Genomic DNA, 23,849 nt, shown 5'->3' on the forward strand with positions numbered 1-23,849 from the left:
CGGCTTAGCTGCTCGGGTGCGCGCCTCGCGGCCTGTGTCCTGCCGGCAGCCTCCGGAGCCGGCAGTCCGTATGGGCAGGGTCATCCAAGCAAGGCAGGCCAAAAAGGGGATGAGGACCGGCCCCAGTTCCCACTAAGGGGTGTGTATCAGAGAATGGGATCGGGCGGGTAGGGACGCGGACGCTGCCGGGAGTCCCCCACCCCCGTGGTGGGCGCGCGAGTCGCGTGCCAGCTCGCCCTGCCTCCAAAGACTACGCTGTGCGACACGCGGGAGAGGGACCAGGTGCTGGCCGGAGCCGCGGGCGGGCTGCGAGGGGGCCTTGGGGAGGTGGGGGCGGGCCGGGAGTGGGTGCAGGCTGGGCTCAGGTCTCCGCTACTCACCTTTACGTCTGGGTTCTTGCTCTCTCCCCCCCGCTCCCCTCCTCTCCGCGCCCCGTTTGCCCCAAGCCCGACCGAGCTCTGCCTCCCGCATCTTTTCCGGGCACCAAACAACGCGTTAATCCAGCTCTTCGTCCAAGTGCTTCGCGCTTCCGGAAGAAGGCAGCGGTGAGTGTAAATAATTCTTTGGTTTTATTTGTTTGAAGCGGTTACCGAGAACCTTAGCCCCAGTCCCACGAAACCCTGTGGTTGCCACGGGGGGGAGGGGCCAGGTGCTGGCCGGAGCCGCGGGCGGGCTGCGAGGGGGCCTTGGGGAGGTGGGGGCGGGCCGGGAGTGGGTGCAGGCTGGGCTCAGGTCTCCGCTACTCACCTTTACGTCTGGGTTCTTGCTCTCTCCCCCCCGCTCCCCTCCTCTCCGCGCCCCGTTTGCCCCAAGCCCGACCGAGCTCTGCCTCCCGCATCTTTTCCGGGCACCAAACAACGCGTTAATCCAGCTCTTCGTCCAAGTGCTTCGCGCTTCCGGAAGAAGGCAGCGGTGAGTGTAAATAATTCTTTGGTTTTATTTGTTTGAAGCGGTTACCGAGAACCTTAGCCCCAGTCCCACGAAACCCTGTGGTTGAGTATGTATTCCCTTTGTCACTCCTGGGCTCAGATTCCTTTTTGCGGGGGGTGGGGGGGAAGGGGGAGGAAGGTTTGAAATTGAGGTATGTGGTGACCTTGTGTTTACTCGAAGCTCAAGTCTACGCGGAGTTTTGTCTCGGGAAGCCCAACACAGAAAGGTAAATGGCTGTCCTTTGTATCCTCACAACCGTGCTTACATTAGGATACATTTACAAAACACCACACTTTCCTAGTTCTCCCAATTTAAATTTGTAAATCAGTACCCAAATGCAGCTCTAATTTGCCGTGCATCATCAGATTCTCCCCGACTTCTCTCCCTGTAACATTTGACCCAACTTATAAAACAGTTATTTAATTTTTAACCGTTACGAGAATATTACATTTGTTAGAAGGCCAAATTAGAGTTTAGAAAAATAACCATTTACGATTATGCTTTGCATTGGGCATGATTCTGTGTACCTAGGGCTTTATTTCTTCACTTGGAATATCCAGAATTTACTTTTTTATTGTTCCTAAGCAGTCACCACTTAGAGGAGACAGCGTAAGGAATTCATCTTTTTACAAGTGGCATTTAAATATTTGTGAAATTCAAAAATTGTAACTGCAGTTCTGATTCACGGATCTTCAAGGAAAGCAGAGATAGGTGAGAGATGCAAGAACATTTTGTTAAACACTTTCACTACTATATGAAGGTTATTCCTGCATATTTTCAAGTATCTTGAAAAGTTTCTTAAATTGTTAACCATTAAGATTTTAATTTTGTTTGGCTGTCAGTTAGCCAGCCAAGCTTCCAGCTTTCCAGTGTGATAATACATAGGCAATAGTAGTCTTCCTCACCTAGTCGGTGCACTTAAATTTCTCAGTAGTCCTTAGCAAACTGGTAAACTATTTCAAGCCCTGCTTTTCCTCTAAATTGTCAGTTTAGATAACTAGAACCCTCAAAGCCTAAGGAGATAGGAATCCAAGATGATTCATATATACAAGGAATGAAGTGTTGTCATTCCCCATCCCTGTGGCTAATTGTGGTTGTACAAATCACCTTTCATTATTATATTGTATGCTTACTCTGTACTACTCTAAGGAACAGAGCTACCTTACAAATCAGAATACTGAAACTCAGAGAAGCTAAGTAACTTGCCAGAAATCATGCAGCTGGGATGTGATAAAGCTAGGATTTGCACTTAGATAAATCTGATCTTACAGCTGTGTTCTTTCCATTGCATCACAGGGACTAGTCAGTGCTTTATTTGGCTTAATAATAAGCTATCATTCTTTCCTCATTATTGTCTTTCCTTCTGTGGGAAGGAACTCAGTGTTTTTCATTTTATTTTATCCTTTTTGAGATCAGCGAAAGATGGCTGAATGTGAGAAAGGATGAGAAAATTGATATCCCAGATTTAAAATATTATTTAATTCCAGATGGTACATCATTATAAAATACACAAGTGTCAACTCTTAGAAAAAGAGAAAACGTTAATAATGCTATAGCATAGTGTTCTATCCATGAACAATATTGGTGCATTGACTTGAAATTTTACATGTTTTAAAAGCCTGTGGGTTGAAACAACCTCTATTTTCTTTGTGTGTGGATTTCAGGATTTACAAAAGGTATGGTTTTGGGCAGATTTGAAGACTGATATTTTGAGAACTTGTAAAACAGGTAATTTGTCTTTTACATTCTAAAAGAGGAACAAACATTTATTGACCACCTATGAGAGCATCTTTACATATATTATCTTATTTAGTTCTTGAATAAACTTCTCTGAAGCGGGTATTATTTTAGACCATTTACTAAAAGCTACCTGTATCAGCAATGTGTTTAGGTTCTTTACTTGTGCTATGTCAGTGTAATTCCTGCAATAATTATCCAGCTCAGTCCGACAGAACTTTTCCACGATGATGGAAATGTACCATATTTTCACCATCCTGTATGGTAGCCACTAGACACCTGTGGCTTTTGAGCACTTGAAATGTGTCTAGTACAACTGAGGAACTGAAATTTTAAATTTGATTTTATTTTAATCAATTGAAATTTTAATTTAAATAGCCACATGTGGCTAGTGGTGACTATATTAGACAGTGCAGCTTTTACCAATAATACTGCCATTTTTCAAAGGAGAAACTGGTTCAGAGAAATTAATGAAGTTTGTCCAAGTTTGCACAATTTTATTTAAAAAAACGTTTTTGAGCAGAAAAGTGTTTTAGGACTGTTAATTTGGCAGTGCGCGTAGAATGGATGGATGGGAAGAAAAAAATAGGCCAAGCGAATTGAGAATCTGATTTGAGTGTTTACACTGGCAACTAGGAAGAAGAATGGTTGCCAATGACTGAAGGTAGAAATGCCGTCATTTAGTGACAGCACGTGAGGGCTTTGGATGAGAGACCCTAAGGTTACTCTGAGGCCTTAGAATCTGGATAGCCTGGAAAAACGGTAGTACAAACAGATCTTTCTCCACTTACAATGGGGTTATGTCTCAATAAACCCATTGTACGCTGAAAACATCGTAAGTTGAAAATGCATTTAATACATATAACCTACGGGAACATGGTAGCTCAGCCTAGCCCACCTTAAACGTGCTCAAAACACATTAGTCTACAATTGGGCAAAATCATCTAATACAAAGCCCATTTTATAATAAGGTGTTGAATATCTCATGTAATTTATTGAATTCTGTACTGAAAGTGAAAAACAGAATGGTTGTCTGGGTACAGAATGGTGGTAAGTGTATGGGTTGTTTACACTTGTGATTTTTGTGTCTGCCTGGGAGCTGCATCTTGCTGTCACGAGAATATTGTACTACATATCACTAGCCTGGGAAAAGGTCAAAATTCAAAGTAAGGTTTCGATTGAATGTTTATTGCTTTTGCACCATCATAAAGTGGAAAAATTCTAAGTTGAACTGTCGTAAGTCGGGGATCTCCTGTACTGTTAACTGAAATGGAAAAATAATGAACCTTTTTGGGGTTTACGAGAATTTGGTTTGGGTTATTGAGTAATTTTTATGAGCAAGGCCCTCTTCTCTGCTTGGGCAGAGAAGTGAAATCCCTCACCAAGGATTTTATCCACTTCAAACACCCTCCCAAACTTTTATACTATAGAAGATAATGAGCTGTAAGAGATGTGCAAATCAAATGTTCTCAGAGGAAGGGGTGTTTATTTCCAGATACAAAAGGATTAGGGAAGGTTGTGTGTGGAAGATGGTATTTCAGCTTGATTTTGAAGAATAGGAAGGATTTGGACATGAAAAAACAATTAAAGGAAGAGATCATGTGGGAATTCCCTGGTTGCCTCATGGTTAGAATACCCGGCTTTCACTGCCGTGGTCAGGTTCAATCCCTGGTCGGGGAACTTAGATCCCCGTGAGCTGTGTGGGGTGGCCAAAAAAAGTAAAAAAAAATAAAATAGGCTCTCCCATTCTCCCTAGAGGAAGACAGTGCTTTCCCCCAACTTTGAAATGAACCATCGCCTACTTGTCCCTCCAGTGAAATCCTCCGACATCTATCTCCACCACTCCCACTCTCTTCTCTGACATTATCTACTACTCTGGAACCTGGCTGGGACCATACCTTCCAACATACCTGAGACTAATGTGACCCACAGAATTCTGGGAGTTGTAGTGTTTGTTTCTTTGTTTGTTTGTTTTTTGAAAAAAAGAGGTCATACTTCTAGCAATGGGGTGGACAAAATGTTTTGAAAATCCCTTTTGCCAAAACACCAAAATGCTGAATATATTAGCCTTGTAAATGCATAGCAGTTCACGTAGGAAAGAAACAAATTCTCAGGACTAAAAAGTCGAAGAGAGCTGACACCAGAGTAATAAACCAGTAGTGTGTCTCTTTTGGGGCCTTTGAAATAAAGTACAATCAAAGGTAAATGATAGGCTCCCCCTGCTCACCACCCAAGGTAGAGAGATAGAATTCATACCCCTTTGACCTCCCAGGTGTACAACTTCCAGAGATACCATTCACATGATACAGTTTGTGTAGATGATGCCTGTGTGTCAGGGGATGACTTTTTCATAAAAAGTAAAATGTAAATATTTCTACTTGAAATTGTACAACTCATGGCCTTGGAGAACCACCTCCCCCCAAATCAGCCTCAAAAATCTATACACTCAATGAAAGGTGGGCTAGGAAAAATACCTCCTTCCTGGCAAAGGGGGATCACAAAAAAATTTGTTCATTTTCACCACAGCTCCGGGTGGGGGAATAAAGATACCACATAAGAACTTGAAACTACAGGGCCTGTCATCACTCAGATTCATGGTTCAAGTTTACTTATCTACATGGTCTAAAAAACTTGGAACCCAGAAATTAAAAGTCGGCCCAGGTTCGTAATGTGCCAGAGTGCTTGGCAAAAGTAAATACAGACCCTCCCTGGAATGATTCACCCTTAATCTAAGCCTCTTAGAATACTCCCAGTTAAGATCATCCAAACAGGAGCTCATAGTCAAAAACAGAAAAACACATGTACAAGGGCTGGCAGAACCAACAAATACAGAACTAGACTCCTAAAGATTTTAGAATCGAATTTATCAGAAACAGGGCTTCCCTGGTGGTGCAGTGGTTGAGAGTCCACCTGCCGATGCAGGGGACACGGGTTCGTGCCCCGGTCCGGGAAGATCCCACATGCCGTGGAAGGGCTGGGCCCGTGAGCCATGGCCGCTGAGCCTGCACGTCCGTCTGGAGCCTGTGCTTCACAACGGGAGAGGCCACAACAGTGAGAGGCCCGCATACCGCAAAAACAAAAACAAAAACAACAACAACAAAAAAAACAAAAACAAAATAACATTTAAAGAGATGAAAGGAGAAAAATGAAAGATTTTAGAAGTTAATCAAAATTTATTGAAATTGAGAATTATTGTCCCAGAAACTTATGTTGGGGAAAGTCCTATAGGAACTTGGCAAGGAACTGTCATGATTAGCTAAACAGAAGAGTAAAATTGATGGAATGTTAAGAGTTGACAGGAAAAAAAAAAAACAGAAAAGAGGAGATTATGACAATTCAGACAGGAAATTACTCAAATCAAGTGTATAATGGTGACTTTAGGGCTAAAGGAAAAGAAACTTATTTGGCAAGATTTAAATGTACATATTTTAGCAGCAAGTCAGGTGATCAGAGTAAATGACAAGTACAAGTCAAAAATGGCTGAGGTTTTATTATCTGGAAGGTCAGTCTGAGATGAGGAAGCTGAGTACATTGGACGATTGTGGAGATTAGAATTGTAAGTTTTTACAGAGTCCTTGGGAAATACTAAATTTCAGTCCATCGCACTATGAAAATATACTCCTCCAAATACGAAATTATTTTCACATGAGTAGGAGTAATTTCTTATAATTTGAAAATATTTCTGTATTTATTTTTTTTTATTAAATGCATGAAAATATATTAATATTTTCTAATTCATATTATTGACCTCTTATTACTTACTAACATCGTCAGTCTGGAATTTAAGGGAGAAAATGGTGATAAGTGGTATGTGTATATGTAGGCCCTTTCAAGTTTATTAAGGAAGATAAAACCAAACAAGTGAGTAACAGTTAAGTGTGATGAATGACCTGGTTGAGAAAGTGAGCCTGCTGTTGGGAACAAAGCAGGTACACTCAGCTGAAGCTAGAAGAGCTGAGACTTGAAAATGTATAGCAGTTAACTGGTGGTAGTGGGGCAGGAGGTGTGACACCATAGTAGTCTAGTCATCCTGGCAAAACAACGTGCACCAAGTTTCAAAGGTGCACAAGAGGGCATGACACACTTGACGATCTGAAAGAAGTTTGCTGCGGCAGTATAACGTGGTGATTGGTGTTAGCCTGGAACTGCCTTGAGTTTGAGCCCTGTCTCTACTGCAGCCCTATGACCTTGGGCAATTCTCTTAACCTCTATAATTCTGTTGTGAGGAGTAAACGAGATCCTGTATTTAAGGTGTTTAGTAGCCTTGCTGACACAGTAAACACTGTGTTTGCTTTTGTAATGATGATGAAGATGATGCTAGCTAGGGCAAGGAACTAGGAGCAGACAGAGAACTGGCGGGAGAGGAATACAGAAAGGTTAAGTAGAGATTGGACAACAAAAAGACCTTATAGACATGTTAAGGAGGAAGGACAATTTATAAGGGCATGGGGGAGGCACTAAAAGGTTCTTTGGAGGAGAATAAAGTGGTCAGGTTGGTATTTTAGAATTAGAAGGCTCATTCTGATTTTAAAGTCAAGTCTAGGTGGTTATAATAATTATCTGGTCAAGAAATGATGATGGTTTAAGTAGGGTAGTGGCAGTGAAGATTGGGGGAACGGGTAGATTTGAGGAAATTTAGGAGGTGTAATAAACAGTCCTTGGTACTTGGTTATGTGTGGAAAGATGGGGGAGAAAGATAGTGTCTAGATATGGCAAGTGGGTGAATCTTGGTTCCATTAACTGAGAAACTGAAGGAGAGCAGGTGTCACTAGATGGTGTGGGGGCTGATGAGAAGTGAAACAGCTGAGGATGATAAGTACAAGGTTGTGGATTGGATGGCTAAAGTAGAATAGATGAAATACGTGTGAATAATCTTTTCTAATTTGTTTTTCTCTGCTTCAGGAGACGTGTTTGAGATGTGGTGGTTTCAGCAAGGCCTCAGTTTCCTTCCTTCAGCCCTTGTAATTTGGACGGCTGCTGCTTTCATATTTTCATATATCACTGCTATAACACTTCACCATGTTGACCCTGTTTTGCCTTATATCAGGTCAGTGAAATGTATTCTTTTATGGAGAATGGTATGTCTCATTCATATTTTAACATTGAACCCAACATTTAATTTTAACATTTTAAAATTCAACTTTTATGTTTGATATTACAACAGTGAAAGGAACATAAAAAGGAAGTTGTATTTGGCTCTTTCTATGTGATAGAGAAATGTGGAGACAGAGGGCTAAGGTTCATTTAGTGAATTGTGACACCTCAGTGCCTTGTCTTCCAAATAACTATTTGAGGTCTCAGAAGATAGAATTGGAATTATTCTCCCCTTACCATTAAAAAATGCTAGAGCAACGATAATAATATTAAAAAATAATGGTAATGACAAACATTAATTGATCCACTTACTGTGTACAAGGTAATGTTCTAAGCATTCATCAGGTCTTAAACAATTGAATCCTTACAGCCACCCTTTGAGGCAGGAACTATTACCCCCAGTTGGTAGAGGAGGAAATAAGGTCCAGGGAGATTAAATTGTTTGTCCAAGGGAACATGACTCAGTAATTAATGGAACCAAGATTCAGTTTGACTGGGCCATTTGATTCTAGAGACTGTGCTCTTACTCTTTTTTTTTTTTTTTTTACATCTTTATTGGAGTATAATTGCTTTACAGTGGTGTGTTAGTTTCTGCTTTATAACAAAGTGAATCAGTTATACATATACATATGTTCCCATATCTCTTCCCTCTTGCATCTCCCTCCCTCCCACCCTCCCTATCCCACCCCTCCAGGCGGTCACAAAGCACTGAGCTGATCTATGACATGTTGCCTAGATCTTTCTGACACATTAAGTATCTAAATTTATTGATAATAGTTTTGAAATTTCAAAACTACTCATGATGTAAGTATGAGTACTCAATTGCATGTGCTATGTCCATAACCCTCTTTTTTTTCCCCCCCAACTATAAAGGCAATATGTGCTTATTCTAACAAATTTTAAACACTATCAGAGTGATTATAAAAATAAAAAGTGAAAGACTCTTCCAGCCTCCCTCTAGTTCCTGCCCTTCCAGAGGTGATTAATGGTTTGGTTGATTTCCTTCCAGAGTTTGGTTTGTTTTGTTGTTTATTGTAGTTGTTTCATTTATTTATTTGTTTACCTTCTGAAAAATAACCTTTCCAACACAGAAAATAGTGAACTTTTAAAGGATGATAAACCAAAAGGCTAAATTTATCTTTTTTAAATGTCAAGAAGAGGTCAGGGCATTGCCATTACATTTGTTGTTACCACTATGGTATAGCATAGCACAAAGGACACCAACAACTTGAGTCCACTTTGGGAAGATTTACAAAATCCAAAGATATTTTAGAATTTAAGTTTCCAGTTCTAGGAATAATTTTGATAAGTAGTCACCTCTGTTTACCACTCTGCTAGAGGGACATGCAGCTTAAGGAGCCAGTTCATTCTTTAGTAACTCCAGTAGAGCATACATATTCCTGAGCGTCCTTCAGCATTTTTTTAATTCCCCTTAGAGAACTTGTGTGTTTGAGTTCTTTTTCACTTTCAGTTCTCTAATGGTACTGCATGTGATTCTCTGATCGATGTAACCCCAGGCACTTCCTTTTCTGTCTCTGTCCTTCTACCTTTTAACTTTTTTGCAAATGAACTTAGTATTGTTGCACGGGGAACTTTCTCCAACATTCTAATATATTTAAACTCAATGGTACTTATTTTTACTTTTCCTAGGCTCATTTTTTTATATGAAAAATGGTTGAGTTAGACTAGATACTCTGCAGAATTCCTTTCAGTTCACAGACCCTACCTAAAAGGCTTAATTATTAAAGTCCCCAAAGGACATAACCAAATATAAATTTCACTTCAAAGACAATTCACAATTCAAAGACAATTCCACTGCAAGTGTGCTTCAGGTGTTCTCTTAGTTCAAGTAGTGAATGCTCAAGTAGGGTGCATGAGACTAGCCACTGGGGTATAAGAAGAACTTTTTAGAACTTCTATGTATTTTTTATTTCAAAATATTTAAACTTATATTTGGGAATTTCCTGACAGTCTAGTGGTTAGGACTCCACACTCTCACTGCTGAGGGCCTGAGTTCAATCCCTGGTCAGGGAACTAAAATCCCACAAGCCACTCAGTAAGGCCAAAAAAAAAAAAAAAACTATTTAAACTTATATTTAATATATGTATAATAATATGATAACATATAATGATGATCAGACAATTTTTTTTTTGACGGTGTGTGATCAAAATAGTTTGATGGCTACTGGGTTGAAGTGTGATGCTGATGGGTGTTTTCACTTATAGGCCAGTTTGTCATTCCAATCCAGAGCACACTTAGCCAGCCATCTTGGAAGTGCCTGCTGTTATTTACTTACGGGGTAATCCAAAACAGGAGCATCATTTGGAATATGACTGTTAAAATTATGGATTTTTTTTCTGATTATAACAATAATACATATGCATTATTCTTGAAAACTTGAAAGGTAGAAGGAACAACAACAACGAAACATAATCCCCACTCCCTGAAGATGATCAAAGAGTAACAAAATCTTTTGTGTCTGAAGAAACGTTTTAGAATGGGAAGGAGCAATCCTTAGAATTCATATTTGATGCTTTACTTTTCCTGAACCTAATCCAAATGTTCACCAAATATTATTGATTCCTTAGCGGATATGACTTTCCATTTCTTTTTTATTCCCATTACATTGTCTGAGTTGAGATCCTTCTTACCTCTTTCCTATAGTACCTCAATTTGAGGCTAAAGACTTTGTCTTTTTAATCTTTTCAGTAGTTTGAGAGAAGGGGAAGGAGCTAACATTTACTAGGTGTCTCTTGTGTGTCTGCTGCTGTGCTAGACACTTCACATGCACGACCACAGTTTTGTTTCCTCATGTTGATCTGATGAGGCTGGGAGGGAATTGATAGCCCCATTTCGCAGATAGGGAACCATGTTAGGTATATAAAAGAATGTTCTCAAGGTTCCCCAGTTAGTAGTAAATTGTGGGCTATTAATCAGGATCTATGCATTTCACCCTGCGCTGAAAGACAGGCATGTAACAGACATATTGCAGCACAGCGTGATCTGTGATTTTAATAGAAGTCTGGACTAAGCTGTGTGAGTCAGCAAGGCTCTCTTGAATGGAATCTCTAGAAGGGTAAGGGCTTGGTCTCTTCTACTTACCACTGTGTTCCTATCCCTAAAATGCTGTCTGACAATGCTGGTAGGTGCTTGATAAATATTTTTTAAAATTAATCAGGAAACGATTAGGTGTTAACTGAATTATAGGCAGAGAATAACAGATGCCAAAAGAATCATGAAAAGTCCTTTGGTGTTTAGGGAATATTCAGGTGAGACAGGTAAACACACCGCCTGACTGATGTAAGTTAATAACGCAGCCTTAACATAATAAGGATAGCTTTTTTTATCAATTCATAGTGGTTTCTATTATGTGAAAAAGAAATAACCTTAAGTGATATAAGAAAAAAGTGAACAAGGCAAGTATTGCGAGCTCAAATTATCATGTTCTTATTATAAAATTATGTAAGAGTTGAGCTCATAGATTTATAAAAAGATAAAGGATTTGAAATAACCCCTTTTGTTTCTTATCCCTTAGAAGAAATACATGTGTATACTAAATCTAATATGAGAAATCCTCATACGTTTTTTTTTTTTCCTTTCAGTGACACTGGTACAGTAGCTCCAGAAAAATGCTTGTTTGGGGCAATGTTAAATATTGCTGCAGTTTTATGTAAGTAGTGAGAGTGGTTTTAACAATCAAAATTAATAGCTGAATTGCCCTTTTCTTCTTTCAACACTGTTGGGTTATTTATTTTACTTTCTAGTTACAATTGAAGGAATGTTATCACTAAATCATTGATCACAGATATGTTTCTTTTAAAGTAAAAACAATGTCTAGAAATGCTAAATTATGGAAACCTTTTAAAAATACCTATAAGGCTATTTGACTACTATAGAAATAGAAGTTGTAAAGTATAACCAAATATTCCTTGAGGCCCTAAGTGCATTTCTTAAGCAACCAATAAAGGACAAAGAGCTGTAAACACACTGACCACAGCTGACCCCAACAAAATTCCTTTAAGATAAACACTTCAGAAGTTTGAGAATAGCTGTGGAACCATGCTTTGATTTTTGAGTGATATTCTAATGCCAAAGAAATGGAGTTCTACTGCAGTATTTTACATTCCTGTTCATTATTTTTTTGAAATTAATTAATTAATTAATTTGTTTTTGGCTGCGTTAGGTCTTTGTTGCTGCATGCGGGCTTTCTCTAGTTGCGGCTAGTGGGGGCTACTCTTTGTTGTGGTGCGCGGGCTTCTCACTGCTGTGGCTTCTCTTGTTGCGGAGCCTGGGCTCGATGCACATGGGCTTCAGTAGCTGTGGCACTCAGGCTCCATAGTTGTGACGCACAGGCTTAGTTGCTCCACGGAATGTGAGATCTTCCCGGACCAGGGATTGAACCTGTGTCCCCTGCATTGGCAGGTGCATTCTTAACCACTGCGCCACCAGGGAAGTCCCTGAACCAATTTTTTTTATTAATGGTTTACTAAAATAATACTTCTTCCGTCAATCGTGATTGTTTAAAATATTTGCATTTTTCCATATGATGTTTATTATTTGGTCAGGTGAAACATTGAAGTTAAAAAAATGATTCTTAACCAATAAGGACAGTCAAGTGGGTTTTTTTTTTTCTGTGTAACTGACTGCTATATCTGATTGAGCCAAGTTGTAGTAATTTGAAATAAAATGAAATGGGAGCAAGGCAAATAATCGTTCAGTGTTTTTTGCCTATGTTCATTTTATATGTGTTCTAGAACTAATTACTTTAGACTTTAATGCTAATCATATAGAATATTTTGTGTTTTATGTAAAGTTTATTACTAGAGATTTTCAGAAAACATCAAACTTAATCTCTTAAAGGTTTGCTAAATTTTTTAAAAATAAATTTATTTATTTATTTTTGGCTGCATTGGGTCTTCGTTGCTGCGTGTGGGCTTTCTCTAATTGCGGCGAGTGGAGGCTACTCTTCGTTGTGGTATGCGGGCTTCTCATTGAGGTGGCTTCTCTTGCTGCGGAGCATGGGCTCTAGGTGCACAGGCTTCAGTAGTTGTGGCATGCGGGCTCAGTAGTTGTGGCTCGTGGGCTCTAGAGCACAGGCTCGGTAGTTGTGGCGCACAGGCTTAGTTGCTCCGTGGCATGTGGGATCTTCCCAGACCAGGGCTCCAACCTGTGTCCCCTGCATTGGCAGGCAGATTCTTAACCACTGTGCTGCCAGGGAAGCCCTTTCCTAAATATTTTTAATATGAGGGCTACGGGAGACAAACGACTTGCAGAGTCGTTTGCAAATGACTTGCAGTCATGCAGAGGTAGCAGTAGTTTCACAATGCAACCTTAAAAGTTCTTTAAAATCTATAGCCGTTTTTTTTTTTGTTTGTTTTTTTATTGTTTTTTCTTCTATCAGATTAGCTTTAAAAGGAAACTCTATGTTTCTGGATAGCAGTGACCTTTGTGAGCTCTTTATTGGCAACTTTATTCCTTAGTTATTTATTACTTTGTTGTTTTTCCGATTATCTCTTCCCAGGCATTGCGACCATTTATGTTCGTTATAAGCAAGTTCATGCTCTGAATCCTGAAGAGAGTCGTATCATCAAATTAAACAAGGCTGGCCTTGTACTTGGATTACTGAGTTGTTTAGGACTTTCTATTGTGGCAAACTTCCAGGTTTGTGTTTTAGCTCAGCACAGGTATTTTCCTGAAGTACATAAAAATACATGCTAAGAAAGAAAACCTGAAAGATTCAGTTACATGTAGTTATTGTTTTTTGCCTTAACAAAATGGAATCCACTGCCTTTAAATTACTTGACCCTCTTAGAAATTAGAAAAATTCATTCTCAGTAATCTTCTGAACAAATACAAATTATTATAACTTTTTAAAGATCCTCGGGACTCTTTACTTACTAGATTCTTTATTACCACTTAGTTGGAGATTACTCCAAGACCACAGAGAATTGACATGAATTATAAGTGACACAATTAAAGACTTAAACTCTTTTTTTATTATGCCTAACAAGTTACACTCATTTACCTATTTTATATTCTTGTTTAGATGTTCCTGTTTATTGCCTGCATCCCTAGGTGCCCAGCCACTTAAATGAGGAAGTCAAGGGAGGAGCTATAGCTTTTCCAGTTTTTTTCTCAGGGAATTCTTTATGTTAAGGTAGCAGTCAGCCTTCAGCAAATGTTTGTAAAGTCTCCACGTTCCTTTCTACTGACATTTTTTCAGAGGAGTCTTTGGTAATACCAGCTGCATCCTAAGCATGGTGCTTTTTAAATTAATCCCTGCAGTCTTTAGAGTTTCAATCTATACATTTGGTAACCTGTTTCGACATCTAGTAACTATTCAGACATACAAGCACACCCTCATCATACAAATACCTGTATAAAGGCATATTCCATCTCTCTTTTTTATTCAAAGTTCTCCATTCCTATAATGCTTCTGATTGAATGCTCCTATTTTTCAGTTTTTTAGTAATGGTTAATACTAGTAAACCCTATAAGTATAATCCAAGTGGATATTAGGGTAATATGCTTGCTGCTATAACCAAGTCCAAAATTTCAGTGTCTTAACACAATTGAAGTTTGTTTAATTTTTATTGGAGTATGGTTGCTTTATAATGTTGTGTTAGCCGCCACTGCACAACAAAATGAATCAGCCATACACATACAGCACAATTGAAGTTTATTTCTTACATACATGCATCCAGTGCAGGTATTTTTGGTTGATAGATGGCCTTCCTCCCACAGTGATTTAAGGCCCAGACACTGTCCATCTTTGGGCCCTGCAATACCCTAAAACTCTGTGGTCTTCTGCATCTAGCTGCCTGAAATAGTCAAAGAGAACATGCAAAATTCACCCCTACTTCTTAGAAACTTGGACCTGGCAGTGACTCGCATCATTCCACTGACATTCCTTTTTGCTAGATGTAAGAGGGGCTGGGAAATGTAATCTTGCTGGGCATCAGTTCCCAGGGCAACTCTATACTATGGAAGGGACACAAAAACTTTTGTGGACAACTAGCTAGCTGTCTACCACAAATAGGGTCCTGCTTTCCCTAATCAGTTTATATAGCTCAGTGTTTAAAAAATGTGTTTGGAGGTTTATAGTATATGGATAGTGATTCTTTGTTCCAGTTATCCCTTGATCAGTTTAACAATATCTCTCATGACTGTATGGTAAAAATGGATTCCAAAGTGACCTCCACATATAGCATACTACTCCTGTTAGTAACTGATACTTTTCTACACAGTCCAGTAAATTCCAATGGCAGTTCCTAATAGCACCCATGCAAATCATTGCTGGACCCTATTTATAAGCAGACCCTGTAGCATTACCTACATATCAAACAGTTCTCCTTCCTTCCTTTCTAATGTAAACTTTCACTGCTTATTTAAAGTGGTGAATGCGTTGTCTCTTTCTCCTGTCCCCACTTCTCTCTTGCAGAGACAAACTCTAGTTGATTCATATATGGAAAAATTGTACACAAACCAGGTCTATAAATGGTTTACAGTTAGAGAGCTTAACTTGGAAGAGAGGCATTTTAAAAGTAGGGACTTGTTGGTTTTATCTCTTAAATATTTCTTGAAAACATCCGCTTCTGTCCATTTTCATTTCTATTGTCTCTACCATCTCCTTCTCAACCAGTTTAGATTTCATCACCTCTCCTCTGGATTACTGCCCTAGCCTCCCTAATAGTTCCTCTGCATTCACTGTTACATCCCTTTAATTTGATGCCTCAGCCAAAGTAATCTTTTGGAAATATACGTATACCTCATTCTGTTTCCTTGTACCACTGTTTGAAGCTCACAGGTCCAAGGTCACATGAAAAGAGATAGAATCAGGAGAGCAAAAAATAATTTGTTAAACTGCCAAACTGCTTAATTAACTCAAAGGTTTTTTGTGATCTGGCTACTATCTACCTGTCTGGCCTCATTCTACATCATTCCCCCTCCTAATATTGTACATAACACGGGTCTTTCTGTGTTCCTTAAATAAGACCGGTTTACTCTGTTTCGTACATTGTTTCTTCTGTTGCACATTCCACAGCCCCAAGCCTAAATAGATGTAGGCAGACTATATTTCCTCAGGGAAGTCTTTTTTTGTCAATAGATTTCCTCCTATATATTTCAGGTTTTCTTTCTTTGTGTTCTCCAAGCCTCTGGAAAGTAATTCTGTGCAGCACTTCTTATAGTCTAATTTTTCATCTGTGTTTTTTAGATTTATTTAAAAATTTTTTAGTTGATATATTTCCATTAAATATAGCTCAGTGGTTTTGTTCACCATTGTATATCCAGCACCTAACATAGTACTTAGCACAAAAACTCTGACTTAAAAAAATATATATTTAATTTCTTTGAAAACAAGTGTGTATAAAAACACGCAGCAAGGGACTTCCCTGGTGATCCAGTGGTTAGGACTCCGCACTTTCACTGCTTAGGGCCCAGGTTCAGTCCCTGGTCGGGCAACTAAGATCCTGCAAGCTGCACAGCCAAAAGAAAAAAAAAACATGCAGCAAAACAAATAAGTGTCCTCAGTGCCTAGAAATATTTCCCTTCCTAACGTCTACGGAAATAAAAATGTACAACGTGAGGGATGTGAGTTGCAGTTTTATCTGGGGACTTACTGAGGACGATAGCCCGGAGGCAGCCTCTGAGATAGCTCTGAGAGACTGCTCCAAAGAGGTTAAGGGGGGAGGTCAGCATATATGTGTTATTGGAGAAAGGGTACGTGCTGTCAAACACACATCTCAGTAGAAGGTCTCTGCTAGTCACAAGGCACAGATATCTTAGTTAATGAATTTAGTGCTTTTCTAAGTATGGGAAGATGCAAGAAATTGGGTTCATAAAATTGTCTCCTGAAAACATCTAACTGTCTGAAGGCCTGTTCTGCCAGTTTCCACAGAGCAGAGTGCCTCATTCCTTATCTCTGCCCTGAGCTCCTTTCAGAGTATGTTGAAGGTCAGTGACTACCGTGGCTAATGACTCAATCCTTGTAGGGCCAGATGGCGAATGACATTCTTTAGTTGGCACTAGGATATTCATCCTCAAGGAAACTTGAAAGGGATAACTAGGCAGAACTCTATGTTAATTTTCTAGGGCTGTCATAACAAAATACTACAATTTGGATGGCTTAAAAATAACAGGGGCTTCCCTGGTGGTGCAGTGGTTGAGAGTCTGCCTGCCGATGCAGGGGACGCGAGTTCGTGCCCTGGTCCGGGAAGATCCTACATGCCGCGGAGCGGCTGGGCCCGTGAGCCATGGCCGCTGGGCCTGCGCGTCCGGAGCCTGTGCTCCAGAACGGGAGAGGCCACAACAGTGAGAGGCCCGCGTACCGCAAAACAAAAACAACAGCAACAAAAAAAAGAAGTCAGGAGTATTTAGATAAAATCCTTTCTCATGGAAAACAAAAGGTGTCAAATAAAACCCCCAACTTCAACCCCAACTACTTTCTCCCCTTTGAACTCTATGTAACCCTTGCAGGGGTAAAACATGCAGTTATCATAAAAAAAAAAAAAAAAAAACAAAACAGAAATCTATTCTCTCAGAGTTCAGGAGGCCAGAAATCTGATATCAAGGTGTTGGTAGGGTTGGTTCCCTTTTGGGGGCTCAGAGGGAGACTCTATTCCATGTCTCTCTCCCAGCTTCTAGTAATTCTTGGCATTTCTTGGCTTGTGGCAGCATAACTCTATAATTTATGCCTCTGTTGTCACATGGCATTCTCCCTTCCTAGAAAATTTATCCTCATGGAGATTTTGGAAGGAATAAAGATTAGTTCTTAAATTTCATTAACTGCTTTTAGGTGAAGATTACAGGCCACTCAATACATAGTTTTTAAGTTCTATAGCAAACATTTGCCCCCGACCACACATATCTCTGTAATTTCTCTTGTCTTTGTCAAAGAATACATTTTTGTCTTTGTTAAATGATATATTTTTAAAGGAGATAAAATCGTGACTTTTGTACATGTCAAAGATTGTATTTAATTTATTAATGAGAGGAATAGTGGGTAATACAAACCAGTTCAAAAGAGAAATCAAAGTACCACACATTTATAGTCAGATAAGGAATGCTCAAATGAATTTACAGATAGATGCAAAGCTAGCAAAACTGGTCATTATTCACAGAGTGATAGTTGCATTCAATAGGACACAATATGCATTTCTATTCATATGGATTATTTGTGTTATTATGCATTTTCAATAAGTTAACTTTTGTCTATACACATAATGTCCATCATTGTACAAGTTCTCTCTGCAAAATAGCCTAATCAAAGACAAGTAAAATTCACACTTCTATAGAACCATTCTCAGAGGCTCTAGTATTCCATTGAAAGAATAATCTCTTGCCCGTTTCAAGATCTTTTGCTGTTTTCCTAGTCTCTAAAATGACAAAATTGAGTGGATTAAGCAAAAGTGCTGGCCAGTTAAAACCAGTTTTATATACCTCTCTTTTGATTATAAAAATACAGTAGTAAATGCTCTCCATTCTTTATTTTTCTTTATAACTACAGAATTTTGTTGATGGAACTGTGTACTGATCACATGTGGGCATTGGTCAGGCTATATCTGTATTTAGCTTAATCAATATGTGAATGAAAAACATTGCCTGCCATGTCAGTAAACAAAGGGTACTGTAGCCATCAAGCCACTACAGCCACCCGGGCAGTGAGCCCTGAGGAAACTCAGGATGGAGACAGATGGGCAGCCTGCAGCCACCCACCAACGGTGCACCCTGAGGGGACTCAGGATGGGGCTGGATACTGGCCCTAGACAGCTAAGTTGCTTATCAATGGAATGATTTCAGTGAGCCCCAACTCTTGCATCTTCCCAAACAGAAAAGCACAAAATTAATTTGAGATACCTGGTTTTCTTTAATTAACAGTAATCTTTGTTGCAAAACTCCTATATGTCCTGGCTCCTCCCTTTTGTCTTGAAGCAGTCCCTTAGAGCCATCTGAGATGCTGCCTCTTGGGCTTGAAGTCTTCAGAAAGTCTGCCAAATAAAATACAATTCTCAATTTTTAGGTTGTGTTTTTTTTTTTTTCTCTTCAGTCGACAAATATATGCGAGAATATTTTTAAGGAGAAAAATTCACCCATATTCTTGCTCTTAGCCCTAAAATAGTCAATTTCATTTTTGCAGTCTTTATCCATGTATCTCTATATATAGGTAAATTCACATGAACCAAGAAGATATTATCATTTTGTATTATGTTTTATGGGTGCTGAATGTTTTTTTTTTTCTTTGTTACCCAGAGTGGTAGTAGCAATGACTTTTTTTCCCTTCCCAACGCTCATAACTTATTGCCAGTTAAAACACCCCAAACCTTATCAAAGTAGCACTTTCTCTCTCCAAAAGGAAATCAATGCCATTGGCAAATAAATTGATACCTTTTCTTTCTTTTTTTTTAACATCTTTATTGGGGTATAATTGCTTTACAATGGTGTGTTAGTTTCTGCTTTATAACCTTTTATCTCTTTACACTAGAAACTTCTTATACCTTCAACTAAAAAAGTGGACTCTATGTGAATTAGCACAGTTGATTGTAGAAGGAGGGAACCAACCGCTAACCTAACCTCTCTTCTCCTGTTACCTTCGTCATACCCTCTTTACCAAGTGCTGCATAGTACCTTCTCAAGCAAATGACGTACAGACAGCATCAGTTTAGAAAAATACAGTTCAACCAGAGGCCTTTGATAGTAGAATTTTTGGTGAACTACTGTCATCACTTTTAAACAGGGACATATAGAGTAAAATGTCAATGGATACTGATAAGAGTAAGGCAAAGGAAAAAAATTAATTAAAAAGTAAAAACAAAGAGTAAGGTAAAGGAGAAGATAACTATAATTTATGGTAATCCCTCATTGTATAATTTATCAAAACCAATCCAACTAGAGACAAGGTGGGATGTTTTAATTTCTTGAGCCTTTAAATTGCATTTAGATTTTAATTAGGTTTAAGCTGAGACTCCCTACCCCCTGCATTCCCAAGCATCCTAGTCCTCTTTAACGTGTTCTACTCTTTCTATAACCCATATCACCATTTAGTATACTATGGAATTTACTTATTTCTAAAGTTTATTATTTAATGTGTGAATGAATAATTACTATCATGTTTTCAGTAGTAGCATATGAAGTAACTTGGATTACTGTAATTCTCAGGTTTATGCTGAGTACTGAGGGAAAATTACTTCAGGAAATAATTTGTAGAATCTGCAGAGCTTTTCCACTCAGTGAATGTCCTATTGAAATCGCTGGGCTTGTGCTTTTAAATATTGTGTTGTTGATGCGTTTGGGGTTCCTTTTATTTACTTATTTCTTCCTTTTACTTCTCAGAAAACCACCTTTTTTGCTGTACATGTATGTGGAGCTGTGCTCACCTTTGGCATCGGCTCATTATACATGTTTGTTCAGACTATCCTTTCCTACCAAATGCAGCCCAAAATTCACGGCAAACAAGTCTTCTGGATCAGACTACTGTTGGTTATCTGGTGTGGAGTAAGTGCATTTAGCAGTATCCTTTGCTATAAAACGTGGCTACTCTTGGAATTGAATAACAAAACTTAAGTGAACATTGTTCGCATATCGTAAGTAGGCCTTTTGTGGGTGATATTCTTGGGTTTAGTAAACCCTAAATTAAAGAATTTGAAACGTGAAATTCAAATTTTTACATGGGACCTAGTGACTGAGGTAGAAACAAAGATAATGTCTAGCCTAATCATGCTTACTTTAAAGACAGGAAGGATTAGTTAGTGCCCTCCTTGAGAATAATTATGTCGCAAAAGCTTATGATAGAACTAATAAATTATTGAGCAAAGAGGGACTGACTATGCATCATAGTAATCTTCTGGGCACATTTTAAATTTTACTACTGTCATGTAACATGAAGTCTTCAAGAAAATGGGTTTGAACCTTGGAAACAAATGTATGTGTAATCCTTTTAGATCTTTAAAGAGATTTTTGTTTTGTTTTAAATTAAACTTACAGGTCTTCCCTGAGATTCTTCCTTGACTTTTTTTACAGTGCTGACTTGTTCATCACTTTTGTACAGTGGCAGTTTTGGCACTGATATAGTACAGAAACTCCATTGGAATCCTGAGGACAATGTAAGAACTGAGAGCCTATAAAACTTAGTTTTATAGTAAAGATGACTGTTTTGGTTGATTTTGATGTATTTTTCATTTCACTACTAACAAAAGTTTTTCAGTAGAAAAATCAGTGATGTCTTACGATTATTTTCTATAAATGATAGAGTTTATGTAGAACCATCCACATTCTCCTGTCACTTTGTGGTCTTGTGAACATTTTCAAAATCTGAAGAGAATTGTGATGTCAGAGTTTTCTCAGAAATTGACTCCTCTAAAGGTGGATATAGTATGCAATATACCTGACTGAAATCTTTTATTAGTAGAATACTTGTTTTCTGAATTGAAAAAAATTTCTTTTCCTACTTTTTGTTATCTGGAAGTTTATTATTATGGACTCTGCATTTGGGTTCCAATATAGTGGATATCTGAATGGACATAGCATCTCTGATACTGAGAAAAAGCGAGGTGGGACATATACTTGAATAGGTAATAAAATGAGTTCATCTGTTTTCACAAACCACTCAGGTGGCATTTTATTTTTAATTATTTTTAAAGACTCAGCCCTAGATAGGACATGTTTGTGAGAATGACTAAATGAAATAATTTACTAGGTTCTCCTAATTAGAATCCATATATTATTTAATGCTCAAAAAATAGCACTAAGTTTATCATGAGCATCGTTTACTTAAACTTTTTAGTGGCATTTAATGACTTGTGGCTTTGGGAAAGGTAGTAACTTCTTGGTTGTAGAGTAGAAGTTCTCCTGTCTTAGTTATTCAAATGAAAATTTTATTTGCTGTGGATGAAACTATGATAGATCATTTAGGACTTTTTCTAATGTCTGCCTTTAATTCTAGAGCTATGTTAAATAAACCAGGGGTTGATATTCAGAATGCAGATTGGTTTATAAATATTACAGGTTTTTTATTTGAGAAAAATTATAGATCATTTGAATGAAATTTCATAGAATTATTCTTTTTTTGTTGTCACTTAAGGGTTATGTGCTTCACATGATCACTACTGCAGCAGAATGGTCTATGTCACTTTCCTTCTTTGGTTTTTTCCTGACTTATATTCGTGATTTTCAGGTAAGAAAATGTAGAATTAGATTTATGCAGTCAAACCTCCTTCAGGTGGAATAAGAAAGCTTTCTATAGCAACTCTTGCCTTTTCGAAAATTAACTTCTTAAGCAGTGATGCTGGAAGAGGAACTTCTCAGGTGAATTGTTTCTGTGTTTCAAGAAATAGTGTTTTGTTAGCAAGGTCCAGTCCTGAAAATAGGGTTGTAAAACAACTGAATTTGCAGAAATTCAGAGAACTTTTATCAACTCTGCCTACATTTACATAGGCCATCCTCAACATTTAGTTTTACCGATTCCTCATAGAAACCAAAGAACACCAAGGAACTTCTGAGGAAAGAAGCTTATTTTTCCCGTTTCTGTTGGTACTACAGCAGTACAACAGCTGTCTCTCTCTTGTTACTCATTAGAATTGATCTACATTCCTAATCCCAAAAGGTATTCCTCAGAAAATATTGAACATGTGATCTGTCTTTAAGGAGAAAACTTCTGTATGTAATGTTCTTTTCTGTTCCAGAAAATTTCTTTACGGGTAGAAGCCACTTTACACGGATTAACCCTCTATGACACTGCTCCTTGCCCTATTAACAATGAACGAACACGGCTACTTTCCAGAGATGTATGATGAAAGGACAAAATATACCTATGGCGATTATGATTCTCAGGGATTGGGGAAATAGTCATGAAAGTTACTTATTCTGCTCTGAAATTTTCAACCAGTTAATCAAGGCTGACAGTGATATCAAAGAATCCTGATAATCAAGAGACATGAATTAAGCCATTTGATGTTGTTTTAAAGGATATCTTCAAGAGGACCGTGAAAAAACATTTATGCCTATACTTTTTTATCCCAGAAAATAAAACCAAAGGACTACAAAATTGTAGATTTTTTTCTACTTTTTTAAGAGAAACAACCAGAAGTGCACCAAGCAGTCTGCAAAATTCAGCTTTTCACATTTTTAAAAACATTACAAATCATGTTTTCCTTGGAGCACTTATGTCAGATATGTTTTAGGACCCCAAATAATTAGCAGTGCTCAACAGCTCCTTTAAAATTGGGTGTTGAAGTAATAGTTTTACCATATTAATACATTTCTTATAGTCTTTATAAAATTTATTTTGTCTGGAATCCAACTTTAAAGGGAAGCAGACCTGAATTCATGTGAGCACTTTTATTGCTTAAGCTTTGCACAAGAGATTCTGTAGATACTGATTTGATTCCTGCCACAAGGCCAGATAGTATGCTAACTGGTCTATACACATGCTTGTGATAGTTTCATGAAGCTTAGTCTCTGATATGAGATTTTAATTACTAATGAATGAGAAAAGTAGCTATAGGTAAATTTACTGCAGTTGTGTTTTGCATAAGACAATGGTTAGTGTTCCTACACAAGTCTGAGAAGTTTGTGAATAACAGTAAGTATAATTAAAATAAAAGTCACCTCAAACTGCACTCAAGAGTGAAGATTTTCATTTATAGCAAATTATAATTACTTGAAAAAGTAGCCTTGAACAGGCAGATGGTGAGCCTTTTTTAATGGGATGTGATCTTTATATTATACAACCCAAATTCTAAAGGACAATATCAGCAATCCAGAAAAACTAGGTACAGAATAATTGTGATACATGCATCTACCAAACTAATTTTCTTTCTCTCTGGTCACGCAAGTGATTGGATAGCTTCTACTTGGATCCCTATCTGTGCAGATAGAGAATGGTTTACAGATGCCAGATAAAATTCAAAAGAAGAAAATGCTCATCTGGAAGTGCCCAGTGGCAAACTGGTTTGGAAAAGAATCTCTGACGAAGATTAACAAGGTTTATCTTTTTAGAAGAATTGGGTCCATAGCCAGAATAAAAGATGGTAAGAAAAAGTTTAAAGTGTAAGAGGGAGCAATTTTAGGAAAAATGGTTATATGGTGGAAA

At 38.3% G+C, this 23,849-nt stretch overlaps 1 protein-coding gene across 2 annotated transcripts; it reads left to right on the forward strand.

Moving 5' to 3' along the window:
• Positions 1-47: 47 nt before the first annotated feature.
• DRAM2 (DNA damage regulated autophagy modulator 2) lies at positions 48-23,426 on the forward strand. Of its 2 annotated transcripts, none has more exons than XM_007449284.1 (8): positions 48-93; positions 7,570-7,714; positions 11,365-11,432; positions 13,284-13,423; positions 20,093-20,270; positions 20,780-20,862; positions 21,840-21,932; positions 22,441-23,426. In XM_007449284.1, exons 2-8 carry the CDS (start codon positions 7,584-7,586, stop codon positions 22,546-22,548), a joined length of 801 nt encoding a protein of 266 aa, XP_007449346.1. In that variant the 5' UTR covers positions 48-93; positions 7,570-7,583; the 3' UTR covers positions 22,549-23,426. The 2 variants fall into 2 exon arrangements, with proteins under 2 accessions (XP_007449346.1, XP_007449345.1); XM_007449283.1 differs by lacking the exon at positions 48-93 and adding an exon at positions 2,588-2,658 and having other exon boundaries at positions 22,441-22,797.
• Positions 23,427-23,849: the final 423 nt, after the last annotated feature.

Source organism: Lipotes vexillifer, unplaced genomic scaffold (genome assembly GCF_000442215.2).
Source record: "Lipotes vexillifer unplaced genomic scaffold, Lipotes_vexillifer_v1.1 scaffold393, whole genome shotgun sequence".
Taxonomy (NCBI): domain Eukaryota; kingdom Metazoa; phylum Chordata; class Mammalia; order Artiodactyla; family Lipotidae; genus Lipotes; species Lipotes vexillifer.